The sequence below is a fragment of the Natrix helvetica genome (assembly GCF_964273705.1).
Source record: "Natrix helvetica genome assembly, chromosome: 3".
In the NCBI taxonomy this organism is placed as follows: Eukaryota; Metazoa; Chordata; class Lepidosauria; order Squamata; family Natricidae; genus Natrix; species Natrix helvetica.
The window spans coordinates 1,261,882-1,283,128 of NC_138549.1; the positions used below are offsets into that span (position 1 = coordinate 1,261,882).

Below are 21,247 nucleotides of genomic sequence, written 5' to 3' on the forward strand. Positions count from 1 at the left end.
TATCATCCTAATTGGATTTACTTATATGGATTCCTTTTATTATTTATCTTTTACACAAGCCACTTTACAATCCTCGGGGACAGAGGTCTGCTGGAGTGGCTGTTCTTAGGGATGTGGCACATAAAGATACCAGTACCAAGTTCCGATGGACTCAGTGAACGGTTTGTTTCTGATTTCTCAATGAGATTTTATTGGATGTGTAGAAAGTTAGCACCCACCCTCCTCCTAGAAAAATGAAATATTTTGATAAATATTAAAAAAGCAGAATATTATATTTCCCTGGGTGAGAAATTGAGAGGAGAAAGCAGTCCCCAGCTTCCTTTAATAGCCCTCAGCAGATGTCAGCACTTAAGAGATAAAGAGATAGCTGGCTCTATTCATGAGCAAATCCCCTCACCCAAGATCCAGCAAAGGTGCGATTAGCCCTCAGCCACAATAGGAATTTCCCAACAAGCCCCTTCATTGCATCAGCCCAAACTTCGACCAAACATAGCTCAAGCAAGCATGACCCCTACATGGCCTCATGGGAGTCAGACAACAGCCAATAGAACACATGTTCTTGCACAGGAACAGGAAGCTCAAGTTCAAAGCCCAAGAGAAGGTATACAACCCCCTCAGTCTCAACTCCATGTGGTCAGTGGCACCAGATTCACAACCCAATGTGCTTTTGTTCATCAATAAGTGATGAACTCTTTCCAATCAGCCTGCAGCCTCCATTTTGTCTCCAGTGCTTTTCCCCCCGCTTGGAACTGAACCTGCATATTTCTTCCAACAGATGTGATTTGATTTAGTTTTTTTGAGACTCTCTTTCTAAAAAGTACCAATTCAGGCTTGGCTCTCTGCATTATTTCTTTTCTTTTGATACCTACATTGGATGTCCAACTGCTTTCCCTCCGGTTTTCAGCTTTGGTTTATTTCATCTGTCCCAAGAGCTCTTAATTTTAATGGCAAAATACTCCTGTAGATCCCTTTCTATATATCTTACTCTTTTATTTATTCTATTTTTTAATTCATAAATTGATTTATGTTTATCTCATAAAATATTACATGAAATTTGCCACCTTTCAATTCCGTGTGAATCATGCATCCTGGACTTTGGACACATTCCAGAATTTGAAGTACCTGTGTCCAAAATATTTTGCATTATTTTGCCCAGTTAAAAGTTACAGGAATCAAAATTTTAGTAATGTTTAGCAATAGCAGACTTATATACAGCTTCATAGTACTTTTACAGCCCTCTCTAAACGGTTTACGAAGTCAGCCTATTGCCCCCCCAACAATCTGGGTCCTTTTACCCACCTTGGAAGGATAGAAGGCTGAGTCAACCTTGATACTTTTATTTATTCTTGTATTATATTTCTATTTTTAATTTTTCTTTTAAGTAATATCATTTCTAACGCAGTCTTTATCTTCAACAGCTTCCTTGTCAACACTGATTAACCATGATGATGAAGACTTTTTGGTAGCTTTCCTGGCTTCTAAGAACCACTTATTATTGTGTTTTTTAGAATTTCCTTTTATCAGTCCTTTTATTTTAGAGGAATTTCCTCTCTCGTCATCTGACGTGATTACTTGCATATAAATTAGACAGCATGGTGACCAACAGCTCCAACTAATTCATCAACACTCACATTTTGCCAAATGTTTAGATGTTTAGGATAAACCAGGGGTTTCTTCCCTTTTAAATGATTCCATAATCAATGTTATGGAAATACAACATTTATATAGAACGCTGGAGATTTTCAAGAGGTTTTCTACTTGGAAACCACTTCTGGACTTTGTGCTCGAGGGATTTTAGGTTTTACCAATTAGATAAGATTCGTTGATATAGAAACAGCTAGTTTATACTACTATGTAAAAGTAAAAAGTTGAGGTTGGATGTACAGTATCTTATTTTACTGCACTAAAGGGATTCAGACATGACTTTTCCCCTTCTTTTCTCCACTCTTTCCTTTCCCTCCCCTATTTTTTCTACTATTTATGGTATTTTTGTATTATTATAAACAAATAAAACAAAAGATTGTGGATAGCTATTTGTCCAGGATGTAATATAAGTTATCCTGCCTTGAGCAAAGGGTTGGACTAGAAGACCTCTAAGATCCCTTCCAGTTCTGTGGTTCTATTATTGTAATCTCTCAGGAGTTACAGTCTCCACTTTGCTGTATTCACTTATTTATTTTGCCATAGTCAAACAGATCCATCCAACTGATGGGAGTTTTTGAAGTCACTCCTCGCTCTAATCTTTTTCTCTTTGGGTTCCTGTTACAATTTTTCCATGTCAAGCTCATTGACTTTGGTCTCTTGCCATTGAGACCCTTCCTAACCCTGTGAGGAATTCTGGTTTTATGTTGTATAATTACTATTACATTCCATGAAGTTAATGAATTTGTATCCCAAGTTGGGGTCATGATATCAACCTCTCAAAAATTAACATCTGGCCTGAACATTCCTAAGTACTTTCTCTACCAACATTGGAACTGGCTGCCAATTTATCTCATTATGCCAACTTTTGTAACAAGCCATTGTCCCTCCCGGCTCCCATTTCCCTCATAAACAAAGATTGGACGGGTTGGTGACCGATTCACTCACTTTCATATGCTTGGCTACCAGAGTCTCGTGTCTTCCGTGGGAAACATGATCTAGTCATCATCCTGGCTTCATTTATCTCAGCCTCAAGGGACCCATCTCCTCCCAAAAGATCCAGAGGGCCATTGCACCATACAACCTTTGTGTGTGTGGTTGTTAGGTGAGCAGCCCGCTTTTCCTACAAGAGTTCCAAGGCAGCCCCCTGAGTAGTTTCCCTCCATTTTTACTCTTGCTCCACAAGGGGCCTTAGATTTTAATGTTTGCTTTTCGTTTATGCTTTAATTGTCTTTGTATGGAGGTATTTCTTTGACTGTAAGCCGCCCAGAGTTACCCATAGGGTGTAGATGGGCAGCCAATAAAAGTTTATAAATAAATAAAAATAAATTTTGATGAGGTAAATACAGCCACGGATCCTCCATTGCTGAAGATGGAATCCGATTTTTGTTTTTTTTTTAATATTTAAAAAAAATATTTCCAAAGTTAAAATACAAAATCCCCAAAAAGAAAAGAAAGCAGAAAAAAAGGAAGATGGGGGAAAATACAAAATCAGAAAAGAGCATAAAGACAAAATAACAAAGATGCACTTCAATTGTCTCTCCCAGATTGGAGACTGGCAAAAGTAATAATTTCTTCCCCTTGCAAAACAGGTCATGCTGTCTGCAACATTGCATTATGGCCCCTGCGCCACCCTGGCTCCAAAATCTGCATAGATACGGCCATATAAGAATTCATGTATGCAGGAGTGACCAGAATAGATCATATGGTCCTATCTTAACTTTCTGATATAGTTTATGGAAAACATTTGACATGGTCAGATCACTTGCATGTATAAGTCAGATTATTTTTATCAGTCTTGTAACCTTTTCTAAGATCTCCTGAGCTTATACAACAGAATCAATTTGCAGCAGACCAGCATATTTGAGCATATTTAAGTTACAAAATTTATTCACAACAGTATGAACCTTACAATATATTCCTAGCATATATACAATTCCCAAGTCTTTTAACATGCCAGGATGAGCTCCGTATTTTCTTAACAAAGTCAATGTTTGTTATTAAATATATTACATTAGAATACATACATATATATGATTATTTTGATCAATGTACAATTACAGAATTGTACAGGAGTGTCCATGGAAGAAGTTTTGAAAAGGGGGCGACAGTAAATCAATTGAAGTCTCTCCAGTTTTTGTACTTATCGGCTGGTGTTTTTCAAATTTGCAACTTTTTAAAGATGGGTGGACTTCAACTCCCAGAATTCCCCAGCCAGCACAGCTTCTGGGAATTCTGGGAGTTGAAGTCCAGCCATCTTAACAATGGCGAAATGTGAAAAAACAAGGTACAAGAAACTCAAAACTGCTATGGATTTTTCTTAGCCTTGTTCTTGGTGACGTTCAATTCAGCGCGTAGTTGAACTGGTTTGCAAACTTTTCATGTTTTCTTTGGTCGATTCGATTCATGGCTTTGACGACTCGCTTCACGGCGCTTCTGTGGAGCAGGAGGAGGGAGGGAAAAAGTAAGTCAAACTGTTATTTTCACACAAACGTTGGCCAATTTTGTTTGCAAAAATAACGAAATGGGCGGGCTGTAATTAATTGCTAATCAGCCCTTCAACACGGCTCGGAGGATGAAGCAGAACAAATGTATTATGTTAGCTCAATTAGTTGTGACAATATAGTTTTAATTTAGTAATGTCCTCGTTAACAGAAAACAAACAAACGTTTGGCTTTCAGCAAACAGCCTCGGCACCATTGTCACCACATTCATCCTTGACAATTACTTGCATCGAAATATAATATTATCTTAAGAATAGAAGGACCAGAAACTTGTAGAGAGCAATCGCTATGATGTTCTTTTCATTCCTGCGTATTTTGAGGTTGGAGAACAAAAACTATTTTTAAAGGAGTTTCAACAAAGCACATTTGAAACTAATGGATTTTATTTAGAATAGGTTAACAGAAATTCTAAAGTAGAAAAAGAAGCTTACTAAGAAGTGGCTCTTTCACCTCTTATTTTTAATTACTTTTTATAGCAGATTATTTCCAGAGACAACCTTAAATGGGTAAATACATGATAGATGGATGGATGGATGGATGGATGGATGGATGGATAGATATAGATAGATAGATAGATAGATAGATAGATAGATAGATAGATAGATAGATACAGATAAAGAGGTAGGTAGGTAGGCAGGTAGATAGGTAAGAGAGCTAATACATGATACATGAGATAGATAGAGACAGACAGACAAATAGAAGAGAGAGATGATATAGAGAGATAGAGATAGAGGTAGGTAGGTAGGTAGTCCTTGACTTACAACCACAATTAAACCCAAAAGTTAAAACTCAGTTAAGTGACTTTTGTTCCATTTTACGACCTTTCTTACAGCAGTTGTTAAGTGAATCACTGCAGTTGTTATCATGGTTGCCAAGTGAATCTGGCTCAAAATGCTTGTCAGAAAGTGGCAAAAGGGGATCATCTGATTCCGGGATGCTTTCACCGTCGTAAGTATGAACCAGTTGCCAAGCGTCTGAATTTGGATGCTGTGTTTTTTTAAATGTGAAAAACGGCGATTGGTCCATTTTTTCAGTGCTGTGGCAACTTTGAACAGTCACTAAGTGAGCTTGTTGTTAACAAGCTCTACCTGTTGTCAACAAGTCTCAAGGACTACCTGCCAAGCCCACCTAATACAGGTATCTGTTAGAGCAAACCATGATCATCACCTTCATTTAACGACCCCATAATCCCCTGCGGGGTGGAGTCTGGGCAACTGAATGGAACAAGGGGAGTGTTTTCAATGGCCGGATGCCTTTCCTATTGCCAGGGCGGAGTTTTGTTCAGCAGATATATTCTCATTGTGCCCAGAGAGAGAAATATCTGCCTCCACCTAGGATTGAACTCTCACAGCCTCCTGATGGTGAGGAGAGAGAGCCACCTCTAGGCCACAATACCACTCCTATTAGGGCAAACCACGATGCCAGTTGAGGACGAACCGCTTATAGATCAGGGGATCTATAGATCCCAACCCTGGTGAGACCAAAGTATCATCTGGTTGTCTTGTTTTTTGAGATACTTGCTCCGAGATGGAACGGCCAAACAACAAACCCAACCAGCCAACGAATAATGAGATAAATAAATAAATTTGCCAGCTTCCTGCTGCCCAAGGATTCCCCCTCCGAAGCCTTTCCGTATTCGAAGCACTTAAAAGCCAACCTTGTTAGCAGATGGGATGGAACTGCCACTCCACGGTGACAGTTTTAGACCGGAAGGGGGACTTGTAATTGGCAGGAGAAAAGTGAGTCTTTAGCACAACACAATGGCCTTGACACTTGGGTGTCATCTACTTTTTTTACATTAGCACCCTCCCCCCCCCCCCGCTTGTGCGATACCGCAAATGAAACGCAATCCCTCCGGTGTGCCTTTGCACTTGACTCTGTGGGCAGAGCACAGAACTGGCTCCCTCATTCTCACCTTCCAAGTAATTTGGGACTGTTATATACGGAGCCAAGGTTATTGCGGTCTTTAAGGCTGCAAACCACGAAACCTATTAAAATATGACAAGATTGGATTCTCATGCCACAAGCAGAGTCATTAGTCCTGTGTGCAATCCACTGAAGAAGAAGAAGGAAAAAACCACCCACAACTTTGGAAATTTATTCTTTAAATCCGATGTGAAATTCGCCTTATTTGGAACTTTACGGCTTATTAAGACAGACGGTTCGGAAGACGACCAGATAATGCCGGATTGGCATGGACGATGGGCTGCGTGCCGAGGAAGAGAAGAAAACCCAGGCAAGTCCCATTATTGATAACAAGCGTTACTTCGAGACGAGAAGACAAACATGATTTTTTTTAAACAAGGGACTTTCCTCCAAGGAATTCCTCTCGGCTGCCGGGATGTTACGCACACCAAGATTATTATTATTCTGTGTTTAGGGACAGAGGGGCTCTTGCTTTTCGGAACTCACAACACCTGCTCTGCTTCAGTGGCTCTGATCCAGCGCAAGAGGATGTGCAGCTTCGAAGTCCTGGAGATACAAGGGGGGGGAGGGGGGGCAGGAGTAGCCAACCCCCTAGAAGGTAGGTTCAAGATCCAGAAGGATCTCGACAGACTTCAACCCTGGGCCCTACCTAACAAAAAGGAATTCAATGCAGAGAAAAGTCAAGTCTTACACTTAGGTAAGAAAAACCCAAAGGACATACAGTATATAGACTGGGTGAAACCAGGCTTAATAGCAGTCACTTGGAGAGGGATCTTGGAGTCCTAGTGGGCAAGCAGAACCAAAACTCACTCAACAGCTGTCTCACTTAATGACAGAAATTTTGGCTCAGTTGTGATCGTAACTCAAGGATTTCCTGAACGGGCGTGGCTACCAGAGGGTTTGAGAGCTTCCATATATGAATTGGAGGTGTTCTCCTTACTCACGTCCTTCTCTTGTAGTAGATCTGCGTGTTTCATTAAGGATTGATGTTCATATCACAAGATGCCACATGACGCACTTAAGTTGTTTGTGATGTGTATAAACATTTGCTCAGACCAGTGATATTCTTGCACAATCAGTCTGATGGTGGAATCACTTCCTTTGCAGAAAACACGACTCCAGTTTTCATCAACCGGAGAAGTAGAACCAGAAACTTAAGCTCTGAAATTTGATTTCTCTGAAATTGGGTATTTTCATGGGAAGCTGAAGAGGTTGAATCTGCCACTAACAACATTCATAAGCCTTCAAAATTAAGATTTTTGAATACATTAGCCAATTATTTATTAGATTTAGGCGTCAGCCAACAAAACAACTGCGCAACTCACAGTTTCTAAAAGTCTGGGGTGGGTGTGGGAACAAAGGGAAGTGTTCAATTTAAGTTAGCCTATGGAGTTAAAACATTTAAACCAATGATTAAACCTGGATAGTTAGTTTGATAGGCCTTTCAAATGCTAGCAAGAGAGAGATGCGTTCCAATGGCAATATTATTTTTTGTCTCTGACAGTCCTACAATTAAAGAACAAATGGGCCCAAGATCCTTCCATGAAATCCTCTTATTATTATTTCTGTCTTGTTAATTTTATTCAGGATAAAATTAAAAGGAACTAGTCATGCCTGATAGAACATTCTGGTTCCATGAAGAGATTCAAATGGACATAACCTGCGTACATAAACCAGAAGATCTAATAAATTAATTTCCAGTCTAAAGAAAAATTCTTTCCTCCATTCTCATGCCATGCAGCAAAATCCAGTCTACTTCTGCTATAAAATGGGCTGTTAAAAACAAAATAGTTAAGTCACTCCCGTTTCAGGTCTAAAAAGTCATTTCTTTAACATTCTATTTAACTCCTCCATTGGAGATGGCGATTTCCCCTTCTAAATGAGCAAAATCACTTCCCTTCTCACCCCCAAACACGCCACACAATTCTTAAGGCAGCCTAATTATTCTCCCAGCTGCTCCCCCCTCCAAAGCCATGTGGTAAAATTACTACAGGTGTAGAAGTGGGGGAGGATGGGAAAGAAAGAAGACTCAACCAAAAGCCAGACAAGGGTTTAGGATAGGTGGTAAGGCCAGAGAAAACAGGTGGTGGATGAAGGAAGGTTGAATTTAGATAATTCTCTAATGCAAGGTTTCTGGACCTTGACAACTTTAAGATGGGTGGACTTCAACTCCCAGAATTCCTGGGCAAAGGGGAATTGAAGTCTACCCATCTTAAAAGTGATCAAGTTTGAAAAACACTCCATTAGGGAGTCATCTGAACTCAGCCTCCCTTCATCCACAATGTTAATTAGACAATATTGAGAGGACTGAGAGGATACTTGAGACCGGGCTGGATGGGGAATTCTAAGAGTTGAAGTCCACACATCTTAAAAGTAGCTAGAATAGAATAGAATAATAAAGTTGAAAGGGACCTTAGAGGTCTTCTAGTCCAACCCCCTGCCTAGGCAGGAAACCCTACACCACTTCAGACAGATGGCTATCCAACATCTTCTTAAAGACTTCCAGTGTTGGGGCATTCACAACTTCTGGAGGCAACTTCTGTTCCACTGATTCATTGTTCTAACTGTCAGGAAATTTCTCCTCAGTTCTAGGTTGCTTCTCTCCTTGATTAGTTTCCACCCATTGCTTCTTGTTCTACCCTCAGGTGCCCTGGAGAATAGTTTGACTCCTTCTTCTTTGTGGCAACCCCTGAGATATTGGAAGACTGCTATCATGTCTCCCCTAGTCCTTCTTTTCATTCAACTAGACATACCCAGTTCCTGCAACCATTCTTCGTATGTTTTATCCTCCAGTCCCCTCATCCTCTTTGTTGCTCTTCTCTGCACTCTTTCTAGAGTCTCCGCATCTTTTTTACATCATGGCGATCAAAACTGAATGCAGTATTCCAAGTGTGGCCTTACCAAGGCCTTATAAAGTGGTATTAACCCTTCACGTGATCTTGATTCTCTCCCTCTGTTGATGCAGCCTAGAACTGGGTTGGCTTTTTTGGCAGCTGCTGCACACGGCTGGCTCATATTTAAATGGTTGTCCAGTAGGACTCCAAGATCCCTCTCACACTTACTACTGTTGAGCAAGGTACCACCTATACTGTAAAAGTAGCTAAGGTTAAGGATGTTGGGAGAACAAGGCCTGGAAACCCAAAGTACGTTCACAAGAACAACTGTGAGAAGAAGACAACCAAAGGCATCTCTTACTTGTTGAAAACCCTTTTCCCGATTCGGGAACGGGATGTGTTTGCCTCCTGTTTCAGGTCTGTGAGGTTAGGGTATTTCTTCTTTGTCTTCCCTTTCTTTTTCCCTCCTTTTCCTTTTCTGTCGAAATGAGAAGAGCCGAGATCGACACCAGTAGCGGCTTCCACTTCTCTCATGAAGTCAGGATCTCGCCATTCTGACAATAAAAATAAATGCATTAGCAAGGATTCATCGCCAATCGCTTTCCTCCTTGTGATGCTCCAATTTGGAAGCCATAGCTCTCTAAATAAGGTATTATAGTTCCATCGCCTAAATCAATGAATGCTTTGCATGGTCTCGCATTAGATTATTTTTAGGAGAATATAAATAAATAATAAATTGGGACCAGCTCACCGCCAAGGTGGCTTCTCAAGACATGTGGCCATTTCTGTATTCTGCTCACATTTTTAAAAAAAGCAACCGATTCTAATGAATAATCAGAAATTCAATAAAAAGGTAAGTTAGTAGATAAGATGCTTTGATAACGAGATAGGTGGCATATAAATGTGTGTGTGTGAGAGAATAAGGAAATATATGGCTTTTTCAATTATTGCTTAGGGTATCCATCCATCCATCCATCCATCCATCCATCCATCCATCCATCCATCCATGGGATGAGGAACAATGGCTCCTTTATGACTTGAGAACTTCAACTCCTGGAATTCATAAAAGGGCCATTGTTCCCCAACCCTGATCTAGAACACAGAATAATACTATCTTCCTCCATCCACCCATCATCTATCCCTCTACATTATTTGTCTATCATCCATCCATCCATCCATCCATCCATCCATCCATCCATCCATCCATCCATCCATCCAATCTATCTATCATCTCCACCCACCACCCACTCACCAACCCAGTTATAAGAAACAAAGAAAGATCAAACAACTGAAATCAATACATTTCCCAAACACTTGCACTCCAGAAAAATGTCCAAAATAAGATGGACTACATGATTTTGTAGTCTAGGCCACAAAAGCAAAGACATGTAAATCTTCTGATATAAACCCTAAGAAAAGTAATACCTATCTTCTACTGACAAAACTGTTATACCCAAGCAGGGGGTCATTTCAATATTATAAATAATGAATTATAAAGTAGGAAAAATGCTTCACTCTTCTAAAGGTTGGGTGTGGGGGGAGGTTTCCAGATAGTGCAGATTTAAAAAAACAACAACCCCCAGGTGGGAGTTCATGAATGAGGACCTGACTATTAGCTTTCTGGGCTCTAAAGGAATTCAAAGAAAAAGTCTGAAAGGAGAAAAAGAAAATCACATATCCTCTCTCCCACCTCTCTCTCTCTCACACACACACACATACACAAACACGCATGATGGATCACAAAGTTGTTGTTTTCTTACTGCAGCAAAGAAACCCAGGCACGGGAACAATTAATCCCAGATTAACAAAAAACTGTCTAAACTGTTTATCTCCCAGTAAATAAGAGGTCTTGGCACCGTGGGAGTCGGCTGAATGGCGCAATTGTTTAAACACAACAGGGAAGGGGGGGAAACCGCTGCTGTGTTCACTGAAGATGAAATGAAGATCGGAGGAAAACGAAGGCGCAATTTAAAAGCCCTCGGAGGAAAATCGATCGGGTGCCAGGAAGAAGGGTCTTTTGTGAGGGGGCCCTGGACGCTCTCCGGGCATTGTGAGCGGGGGGAAAAGAAAATGATAGCGCTTGCTTTCTTGCTCACGAGGGTTGGGCAAAATCAATACCTGGTAGTTAGTAAAGAGAGAATATTTCACATCTGGCTGGCCAGGGGCGGCCTTGGCGGCCTCGTCCCCATACCTGCTTGTTAACAAGTTACTAACGGTTGGGGGAAACCCAGATTTTCTCCAGGGCCGACACAAAATAACAGAGGCTCTGATTTTGCTCTGCCGCGTGAACGATTGGGGAAGGAGGAACGGCGCAGAGGAGGGGGTTAGCCGAATCATCTCTCAGGATTCGGCTTTTCAAAAGACCCCCAGGCTCTGCTCAGCAGCCTCCGGGGCCCGAAAGGTATAGGGGTCAACCCAGCGGTGGGATGTTGCCAGTTTAACAACCGGTTTGGTGAGTGTGCACACGGACACCTAAAGCACCTGTGCTGAAAATGGAGCATTTGGGAGCTCAGCTGCTTAGCTTCCGAGTCAACGGTAAGCATAACACTGGGGGTGGTGGGTGGGGGGAATCAGCTGTGCCGCATGATTGAGAGGAGCTAGAAAGCAGGAAATAAAGGACAGGATGGGGGGGGGGAAGGTGGGCAGAGCCAACTGATGGCGGGAGCTACCGGTTCGCTCAAACCGGTCCGAAGCGGCTGAGTATCACCTCTGGTTCAACCGTGTCGAGAAACGTCATTGTGATGCACCAACAGCAAGGATGCCCAGGCATAAAAGCCAAATTTAACGGTCATGTAACCTTCCCCATAGGAAAAAAAATGCCACCTATATCAGGGCTCTCCAACCTGGGCAACTTTAAGCCTGGAGGACTTCAACTCCCAGAATTCCCCAGCCAACTGGCGATGGGATTCTGGGAGTTGAAGTCCTTTAGGCTTAAAGTTGCCCAGTTGGAGAGCCCTGATCCAGAGGATTAATTAAGGAACAACCGTTATTCGTTTGGTAACCACAAAATGATCCGGAAAGCCCAGGTGGTCCTCGACGTACGACCACAACCGAATTTCTGTTGCTAAGCAAAACATTTGTTTTCAGTGACTTTTGCTCCATTTGACAACCTTGCTTGACACGGTTGTTAAGCGAATCACTAGTTGTTCAGTTAGTAACACGGTCGTTAAGTGAATCCGACTTCCTCCACTGACTTTGCTCGTCAGAAGGTCGCAAAAGGGGATGACGTAACTTTGGGACGCCACAACCATCATAAATAGGACTCAGTTGCCAAGTGGCTGAGTTTTGATCAGGTGTCCCTGGGGGTTTCTGCAAGGGTCGTAAGTGTGAAAAACGGCATAAGTCACCTTTATCAGTGCCGTTGTAACTTAGAAGAGTCACTAAACAAACGGTTGCAAATCAAGGACTACTTGTACACCAAATCTAATCTAATCTGAAATGTAATTCATTCACTGCTGGAATTCCTTCAAGGAATATTGTCTAATTGGAACATTTCTTCCCATTTCCATCTATGACAAGTTGCTTTGGTTTTTGCAGGTGTAATAAAGAACCCCAGGTGGTCCTTGACTTACAACCACTCATTTAGTGACCATTCATAGTTACGACGGAGCTGAAAATAGTGACTTATGACCCCTATTTTCACCCCTATGGCTGTTGCATCATCCCTCTGGTCATGTGATCAGAATTCAGATGCTTGGCAACTGGCATGTACTTATGTCGGTTATAGTGTCCTGGGATCACGTGACCCTCTTTTGTGACCTTCTGGCAAGCAAAATCCATGGGGAAGCCAGATTCACTTAACAACCATGTTACTAAGTTCACAACTGCGGGGAATCACTTAACAACGGTGGCAAGGAAGGTCGCAACATGGAGCAAAGCTCGTTTAACAACTGTCTTGTGTAGTAGATATGGAAATGTTGGGCTAAGTGGTGGTCGTAAGTCGAGGACCCCTATGCACTGATCTACTAGACGCCTGTCAAAGTAAATTGAACCGTTCTGTAAAGGGAATTTGAAAACCCGCGAGAGGCTTCCACCCACCTGGCTGCTGCTCCTTCTTCTCGAACTGCCTCTTGGCTTCCCTCTCTCGGTCCTCTTGGCTCACGGGATTCCCCGACTCGTCCCGAGGAACGATTTTCCCATGGAAGGGGCACTTGGGGGGGAAAGAGCGACAGGGGTTTTGAATGCTCCAGAGGAGGCTTCCCTTGTGCCATTCATTTATTCATCTCAATTGGAAGCTCCCTGACAGTGAGAACCATTAACCAGTGGAAAAGAAGTTGCCTCCAGACGTTGTGGCTGCCCCAACACTGGAGGCTTTTAAGAAGGGATCGGACGGCCATTTGTCTGACATGGAACGGGGTTTCCTGCCTGAGCAGGGGGTTAGACTAGATGACCTCCAAGATCCCTTCCAATACTGTCATTTCTCTTCTCCCCTTCTCTTCTACATTCCAATATCTAATTCTATTCTGTTCTATTCTTCTCTCTTATTCTCTTCTTTTCTACATTCCAATATCTAATTCTATTCTATTTCTATTCTATTTCTATTCTATTCTATTTCTATTCTATTCTATTTCTATTCTATTCTATTCTATTTCTATTCTATTTCTATTCTATTCTATTTCTATTCTATTCTATTTCTATTCTATTCTATTTCTATTCTATTCTATTTCTATTCTATTCTATTCTATTTCTATTCTATTCTATTCTATTCTTCTCTCTTCTTTTCTTCTACATTGCAATATCTAATTCTGTTCCGTTCCTATATTCTATTCTGTTCTGTTCTGTTCTATTCCTATTTCTATTCTATTTCTATTCTACTCTCTTCTTTTCTTCTTTTCTACATTCCAATATCTAATTCTATTCTACTCTACTCTACTTGGCTTAAACTGATCAGAAATATCATCAATTCCACAAGATGTTTATTTGGAACAGGTATGTAGAGTTTTCTGGGATGTCTTACTATCCAGTGACGATATGCCCAATACAGAGACAAGCTTCACAATCGTCAAAGGCCAGAGGGAGAAGGGGGAGAGGATTAGATGGGGTCAGCAACGCGATGAGCATGAATTCAGCTCCAGAAGATCCTGGAGGCCAGGGCGCCTGGCATGCTGTGGCCCAATGGGTTCTGTAGAGTCAGACATAATTTAACAACTAAGCAACTACAAAATTAAATTTGTTCGCCCTTCTTTCCAACTCCTAATGGCTGTTTGAAGAGCCTACAGCTTCAGAAAACAAGGGCCGCCTTCATCATCCATTCAGGATGCTCCTCCTGTTTGCATCTGGCCCTCTTTTCCTCTGATCGGTCTTCCATCACGTACAAAACATTGCAATAGAATGATAGAATCACAGAGTTGGAAGGGACCTTGGAGGTCTTCTAGTCCAACCACTCTGCTCAGGTAGGAGACCCTATGCAAACGACTGTCCAATCCCTTCTTAAAAACCTCCAGAGATGGAGGGCCCACAACTTCTGGTGGCAAGCTGTTCCACTGGTGCACTGCCCTCACTTTTAGGAAGTTTCTTTTAATTTTTAGTTTTAGTTTCCTTCTCTCCTTGTTTAATTTCCATTCACTGTTTCTTAAATATTTCGAAGAGCTGCCTCTTTGACGAACTAAAGACAACGGTGAAAAAGTGAGGCCGAGATTTTTCCCCGATGTCTCGCTTTGCAATTTTTCATTTGCTTAACAACCTTTGATGTTTTCCCCCAAAAAACTTCATTTTCACAAGCTTCCTCGGCTTATCAAAAGCAAAATTGTGGGCTAGTTTTTCCTGCTCTTCAAACCCTTTGATGAAGGTCGGGCGAGACCTTGCATACGGACGTCCGACACAGCCGATCTCTCGCGCTCCTTCACACCCACCTTAAACCTATCCTGCCTTTGGCAGAGGCCTCCGCTGGGCATGGGGGCTCGGCATCTGTGCCTCACGGGCTCAAAGGTGCCAGCGTAGGTGATGTAGCGGCTTTTGAGCATCTCTGAAATCTCTTTGTTCTCCACTTCTTCTTCCACCTCACTGGGTGCCCAGAAGCGATGCTGAGAAGAAAACCTACAGAGAGGAAAACACAACCGTAAAACACCGATAGAAATTCCTCTATGTGCCCCGTGATGTTCGTCCCTTTAAAATTTCAAATAAAGGCTTGGATTTAGTGCCAATATAGCTAGTCAACTTATGAGGGGATGCGGTGGCTCAATGGCTAAGACTCTGAGCTTGTCGATCAGAAAGGTCAGAGGTTCGGCGGTTCGAATCCCTAGTGCCGCGTTAACAGAGTGAGCTCCCGTCACTTGTTGTTGCCCTAGCCGTTCAAAAGCACGTAAAAAGTGCAAGTAGAAAAATAGGAACCACCTTTGGTGGGAAGGGAACAGGGTTCCGTGCACCTTCGGCATTGAGTCATGCCGGCCACGTGACCACGGAGACGTCTTCGGACAGCGCTGGCTCTTTGGCTTTGAAACGGAGATTGAGCACCACCCCCTAGAGTCAGGAACGAGTAGCACATATGTGCGAGGGGAACCTTTACCTTTAGTCAACTTACGACCACAATTGAGGCCAACATTTCTGTTGCTAAGCAAGACAGTCCTTAAGCAAATTTATGACCTCTCTTGCCACTGTTGTTAAGTGAATCACCTCAATTGTTAAGGGTCGCTAAGTGAATCTGGCTTCCCCATTGCTTGTCAAGAGGTCACAAAATGGGATCCCATGAGCAGGGGACACTGCAGCCGTCATAAATATGAACCAGTTGCCAAGTGGCTGAATTTTGATCATGTGGCCCAGGAGATGCTGCAATGGTCGTAAGTGTGAAAAGTCACTTTTTTAGTGCCATTGTAACTTTGGTCACTAAACAAACTGTTGTAAGCCGAGGACTTCCTGGAGAAGCCAACTTCAATCAGGTGCTATGTGAAGTGAGTCATTTCCAGACATTTCCCTTTCCTTGGTCATTAGACTTGCTATCCGGAGTCTACAGAATTAAGCTCTGCATAAAATTTCAGAGGGAAAATGGTGGTATGTGATTTTGTGGAAGGTCCCAAATGTTGCCAAGAGCGCAAGGAAGAGCAAATCAAGCCACCTAGAACCCCTTGTTTCTGGAGACGGTCCTCACACAGTAACCGAGATCAAATATGACATCCTTCCCTCCTTGATTAGACGGGGGTTGGATTAGAAGACCTCCAAGGTCCCTTCCAACTCTGTCATTCTGTGATCATGAGAAGGGTCTTGGAGTTTTGAAAGCAAGATTGGGGCTTGGTTGAAAGCAAACACTAGTAATTGTGGGGAAAGTTATCCCCCCCCCCCCTCCAAAATGGTAATGAAAATTGAATTTTTGTTGAAAGGGAGGGAGGGCAGGAAAAGGAACACTTGACTTTCTGATGTCCAAGATAGCCTTAGGTAATCTTACCATTGACATCTTATGCCCCCTAGCGGATTAAGAATAGGTTTTCCTGGAAATTTAGCCAATATCGTTGATCTCCCCCAATTTTCCTACTTCTCTCAATTATAATATTAATATTCTCGCACCACCTTCTTGCTCTAAAGCGGCTCACAAATGAATAAGCAGAATTAGACGCTGAATTAATAAAACATGAAATGGAACTTTGTTTCAGCTGAATCAGTTTGGGGGAGAAATGATATGAAGGCTCTTTCTCTCCCAGGGTGTAAAATGTATGAGCATCTACCATCCTAAACCTTTTTGAAACTTGTTCACCTCCAGGCAGGGAAACGTGTTAAAATACTTGGGACCAATTTACCGGAGAATTTTCCCAGATGTTGGCTGCTCCTGGCCCCAGTAGAAGAGATCCAGCCCAAAAGGTACATGGGGGGCTTTTGCCTTCTCTTCTTCGCGTTGACCGTTGGCCTGCTTGGATGTTGTTGGTTCACAATCCCTACAATGGGCGTGAAAAAATGGTCAGAGAAAGACTACCCAAGTTCACCTTCCACTCAAATTTGCACAATGTAGTTTGGTGTTAAATGGGAATCCCCTGATTTATTGTGCATTCGCAACAAAACTCTTTGTCTTTTGGATGCTTGGGAGGAGAGGCAGTCCAAACAAGAGCTGGGAAGGAAGGGGGACTAGATTTTACAGCCTTTTCGTCTTTAACGAGAATAATTTTAACAATCCTTCACTCTCTCCTTCTTACTAAGCTGTTGTTTACTGTTTGACTGTTTGAGTTGGTGGCTTCTTCACTTGGTACTTTCAGTAAACAAACCTCACCAAGAAATCCTCACCAAGAAACCTCCCACCCCCTACCCAGACTGACAGGGCAAGTCATTTGTATATAAACAGAGAGTAAACCCCACTCCCTTCTAGCACTGATGACGTTACCTAGTTAGGTAATACAATGTCTGCAAGGAAAAACAACAACCAGAGAGCACCAAGGAGTCCCCAGTTGTCCTCCTTCACCTCCTCCTCCCTGCAACCATTACTCCCTTCTAACACTGATGATGTTACCTAGTTGGGTAACGAAATGTCTTCAGGAAAACAAGGAAGCTCAGAGAGCACCAAGGACCCCACAGCCTTCCTCCTCCTCCTCCTCCCCCCCCCCCCCGTAATCCCAATTCCCTTCTAGCACTGATGATGTTACCTAATTGGGTCATGAAACATCTGCAAGGAAACAAGCAAGCTCAGCACCAAGGGACCCCCCAGTCCTCCTCCTCCTCTGTCCCCTCCCTGCAACCATTACTCCCTTCTAACACTGATGTTGTTACCTAGTTGGGTAATGAAATGTCTGCAAGAAAAAAAACCAAGCTCAGAGAGCACCGAGGACCCCAAAATGTTCACAATTCCCTGATTTAAAAACATTGTCTCTCCAACAACGACCCACCTTAAACAATTATTAAGACCCAACGTGATTTGAATGCCATGGATCTGGAGCTCAGAATGAGATGGCTCAGGTATCTCTCCAACATCTAGGTATTTACCTGTCCTCTGCCGTTGGCAGCCTAGGCAGTTTATCTCGGATAATTTTCCAGGTGGCTGCAGCACAGGTGGGGTCCAGCTCTTCCTCCTTTCTTGCAGATGGGGATAAGAACGGAGAACAAGGGACAGCTCTGCTCTTCCCAGCCCCTGCCCCATTTCTCCTCGTGGGCAGCACAGGCTCCAGGCCTGAAAGGATAAAGGAAGGGAGGGTGGAGAGTTAGAAGCATTGCCAAGCAGGGCGTAAAACCCTCCTACGTCACCCGGAGGAACTCCTGCTGGGTGTGCACAGCTAATGTTGCACACAGAACAAGGTTCTGAGGCCACGGGATAGCCCACGAATCCAAAACAAGACATTGCTGCTAGCAAAAGAAACACACCGAGTAAGAAGAGGCCCCGTTTTTGGCTATAGAGTTGAGGGATGCGTATTCAGCCACTGTAAAATAATTTCTGATCAATGTTTTGTAATTAAGGAAAATATATACTCCTCCATCCCATTTTTATGTACATGTGTATAAAAAAGGAGAAAGAAGGGGAAAATGTTTAAAAACATAGATCAACCACCAAACCTAATTTTTCTAGAATTTTCCCCATTTTTTCCCCATTCTCCACCTTAGCTGGGACATCCCCTTCTCAGCTATTTATATACCTTAGTCCATCGTCTAGGTTCTCCTGCTTGAGCAGGGGGCTGGACTAGAAGACCCCCCAAGGTCCCTTCCAGCTCATTCATTCTCTTCTAGTTCAGGCAGTGCTTGACTTACGACCACAATTGCGCCCAAAATTTCTATTGTAAGACAGACAGTTATTAAGTGAGTTTTGCCCTATTTTACGATCTTTCTTGCCACAGTCGTTAAGTGAATCGCTGCATTTGTTGAATTAGCAACAATGTTGTTAACCGTATCTGCCTTCTCCCATTGACCTGGCTGGTCAGAAGGTCGCAAAAGAGAAACCCCGTGACCCCACGATCGTCGTAAGTATGAGTCAAGCATCCGAAATCTGATCGCCTAACCACGAGGGAGGCTGCAACAGTCGTACCTTTTTTTAGTGTAACTTCGAACTGTCAGTAAATGAACTGCTGCTATGTGAAGGTTTACCTCTATCTGGTCCAGGTAGTCCTTGACTTACAGCCACAACTGAGCCCAAAATTTATGTTGCTAACCGAGACATTTGTTAAGTGAATTTTCGTCCTATTTTACGACCTTTCTTGGCATAGTTGCTAAGTGAATCACTGCATTTGTTAAGCCAGGAACACGGTTGTTAAGTCAACCTGTTTTCCCCATTGACTTTGCTCGTCAGAAGGTCGCAAAAGGGGATCACATGACCCTGGGACACTGCCACCGTCATAAATATGAGTCAGTTGCCATGTGGCCATGGGAATGCTGCAATGGTTGCAAGTGCGAAAAACGGTCATAAGTCACATTTTTTTCAGTGCCATTGTAACTTTGAACGGTCACTAAATGAACCTTTGTAAGTCGAGGACTCCCTGTATTAGAATTCCACAGCCAATCCAGGGCTTCACTGTGTCTAGCCTTCAATTTCAAAGGGCTCCTCCTTGAAAGGGACTTGAAGGAGATACAGAGGCAACTTTGCAGAGGCAAATTCAGAATTTCAAAAGTGGCTCCTAGAGACGAGAAACGTCCTGAAGTAGAGCTCCGAATATAAAAATGGTAACCCAGGCAGGTGAATTTTATGAAACAACAAGAAAAAAGGGACTTACAGCTATGCAGTCAAGAAGAGAGCTGCTCCTTTTAATAACATTTGAATATAATTTATCCATAATCCCACGTTGGGTTAGGTGAGTTTCCATTTCACATTGAGCAAAATCCTTCCAAAATGACCATTTATCCAGGCTTCGAAGGTATCCTTTACCTATTTCCAACTGTCCATCACACCACCACCAATGCTTTTTGGCTCAGACGTCACCTAATACTTTCGTTGGCAGAAAATAATAATAATAAAAGTCCAAATTCCCCTTTCCTCCTCCTTTAAATTGACCAAATGGCACCTATTTGCCTGCAGCAATAAAGCAGACAGTGCTAAAGAGAGATAAATCAATAGAAGGAGAGAGAGAGGGCGTGTTTTCCCCACAGAAAGTTGGACAGGGGAGAAGGCTGACTTTATTGATTTCAGCTCGTTCAGCTGGCCTTGTAATTAAAATGTAAATTTGAGAAAGAGATTATGTCCTGATAGAAATGGTGGGATTAGGGAGAAGATAAAAACTCCTCGGTTTAAAAAAAAAAACAAATCCAGAGAAAATAGAAGAACAGACTTCATCAGGATTTAGTGAAATGGAGAGAAACGCACACCAGGCAAGAACATAAATTATAAAAAATAAAACAAAACTTTTTGGAGAACGGGTTTGCTTCCTACCTGCCTTCCTCTATACAGCTCCAATTCATCCAATCTACAAAACAAATCTTGATTAATATGAGTTAAAATCCAAAGAATTTAGGCAGGAGAAATGGGAAGCCATGTTGTCTTCTGCGCCACACAACAGGAACAAAATGTTGTGTGAAGGCACAACAACCATTCTGTGTTACAAGCTGAATTTGATCTGAATCTGGTGTAAAGTAAAGGTAAAGGTTCCCCTCGCACATCTGTGCTAGTTGTTCCTGACTCTAGGGGGTGGTGCTCATCTCCGTTTCAAAGCCGAAGAGCCAGCGCTGTCCGAAGACGTCTCCGTGGTCAACGCTGAAGGCGCCCTTCCCACCAAAGGTGGTTCCTATTTTTCTACTTGCATTTTTAACGTGCTTTCGAACTGCTAGGTTGGCAGAAACTGGGACAAGCAACGGGAGCTCACTCTGTTACACAGCGCTAGGGATTCGAACCGCTGAACCGCCGGCCTTTCTGATCGACAAGCTTAGCGTCCTTAGCCACTGAGCCAACGTGTCCCTGATGTATCTGATATAGAGATGCGCAAATGTGCTTTGGATCCAGATTGGGCACCTGGTTTTTTTTTAATATACTTCCTGATTTTTTTAAAAAAATATTTTGAGAATATATTCTTCTAAAATTGTTCACTAAATTTTTAGTCTAGCACAGCGCCTTCATCTACCACCATCATTTCATTCTGTGCCTCATTTTGGTTCAAATATACACTTCTATAAATAACCTCTCTTAGTTTTAAAGTATTTCATTAAAGTTTATTACAAGGTAGAATACAAAGAGAAGCAAAAATCGAGAAAGTGAAAGAGAAAAGAAGTCCAGAAAGAAGAGAAAAAAGGGAAAAAAAGCTGTGACTTCCAATTTTTCCCACTGCAGTAGAATACAAACAAATTTACAGCCTCAATTTTTTTCCTTTACATTTCTAAAAGTTTCAACCCATTTCTATAACTGCAAAAGTCCTTCCAATCACTGAAACCTACAATTAAAGTGTAGGGTTTTTTTTTTTTTTGCAGTTTTGAGTAGAGAATCCAGAAATGGTTTCCAAACGGAAGCAAAACGAGATA

The 21,247-nt window shown here is 42.4% G+C and overlaps 1 protein-coding gene across 1 annotated transcript in view; it reads right to left on the bottom strand.

Annotated features, from left to right (window-relative positions):
* Positions 1–2,985: 2,985 nt before the first annotated feature.
* UVSSA (UV stimulated scaffold protein A) overlaps positions 2,986–21,247 on the bottom strand; it is a 44,348-nt gene continuing 26,086 nt past the window's right edge. Inside the window, exons 9-14 of the mRNA XM_081946756.1 lie at positions 17,804–17,987; positions 16,633–16,767; positions 14,758–14,941; positions 12,944–13,055; positions 9,267–9,459; positions 2,986–4,077 (exon numbers count right to left, since the gene is read on the bottom strand). Coding sequence (XP_081802882.1) covers positions 3,984–4,077; positions 9,267–9,459; positions 12,944–13,055; positions 14,758–14,941; positions 16,633–16,767; positions 17,804–17,987 — 902 coding nt within the window. The 3' untranslated portion in view covers positions 2,986–3,983. The remainder of the gene's footprint in view (positions 4,078–9,266; positions 9,460–12,943; positions 13,056–14,757; positions 14,942–16,632; positions 16,768–17,803; positions 17,988–21,247) is intronic.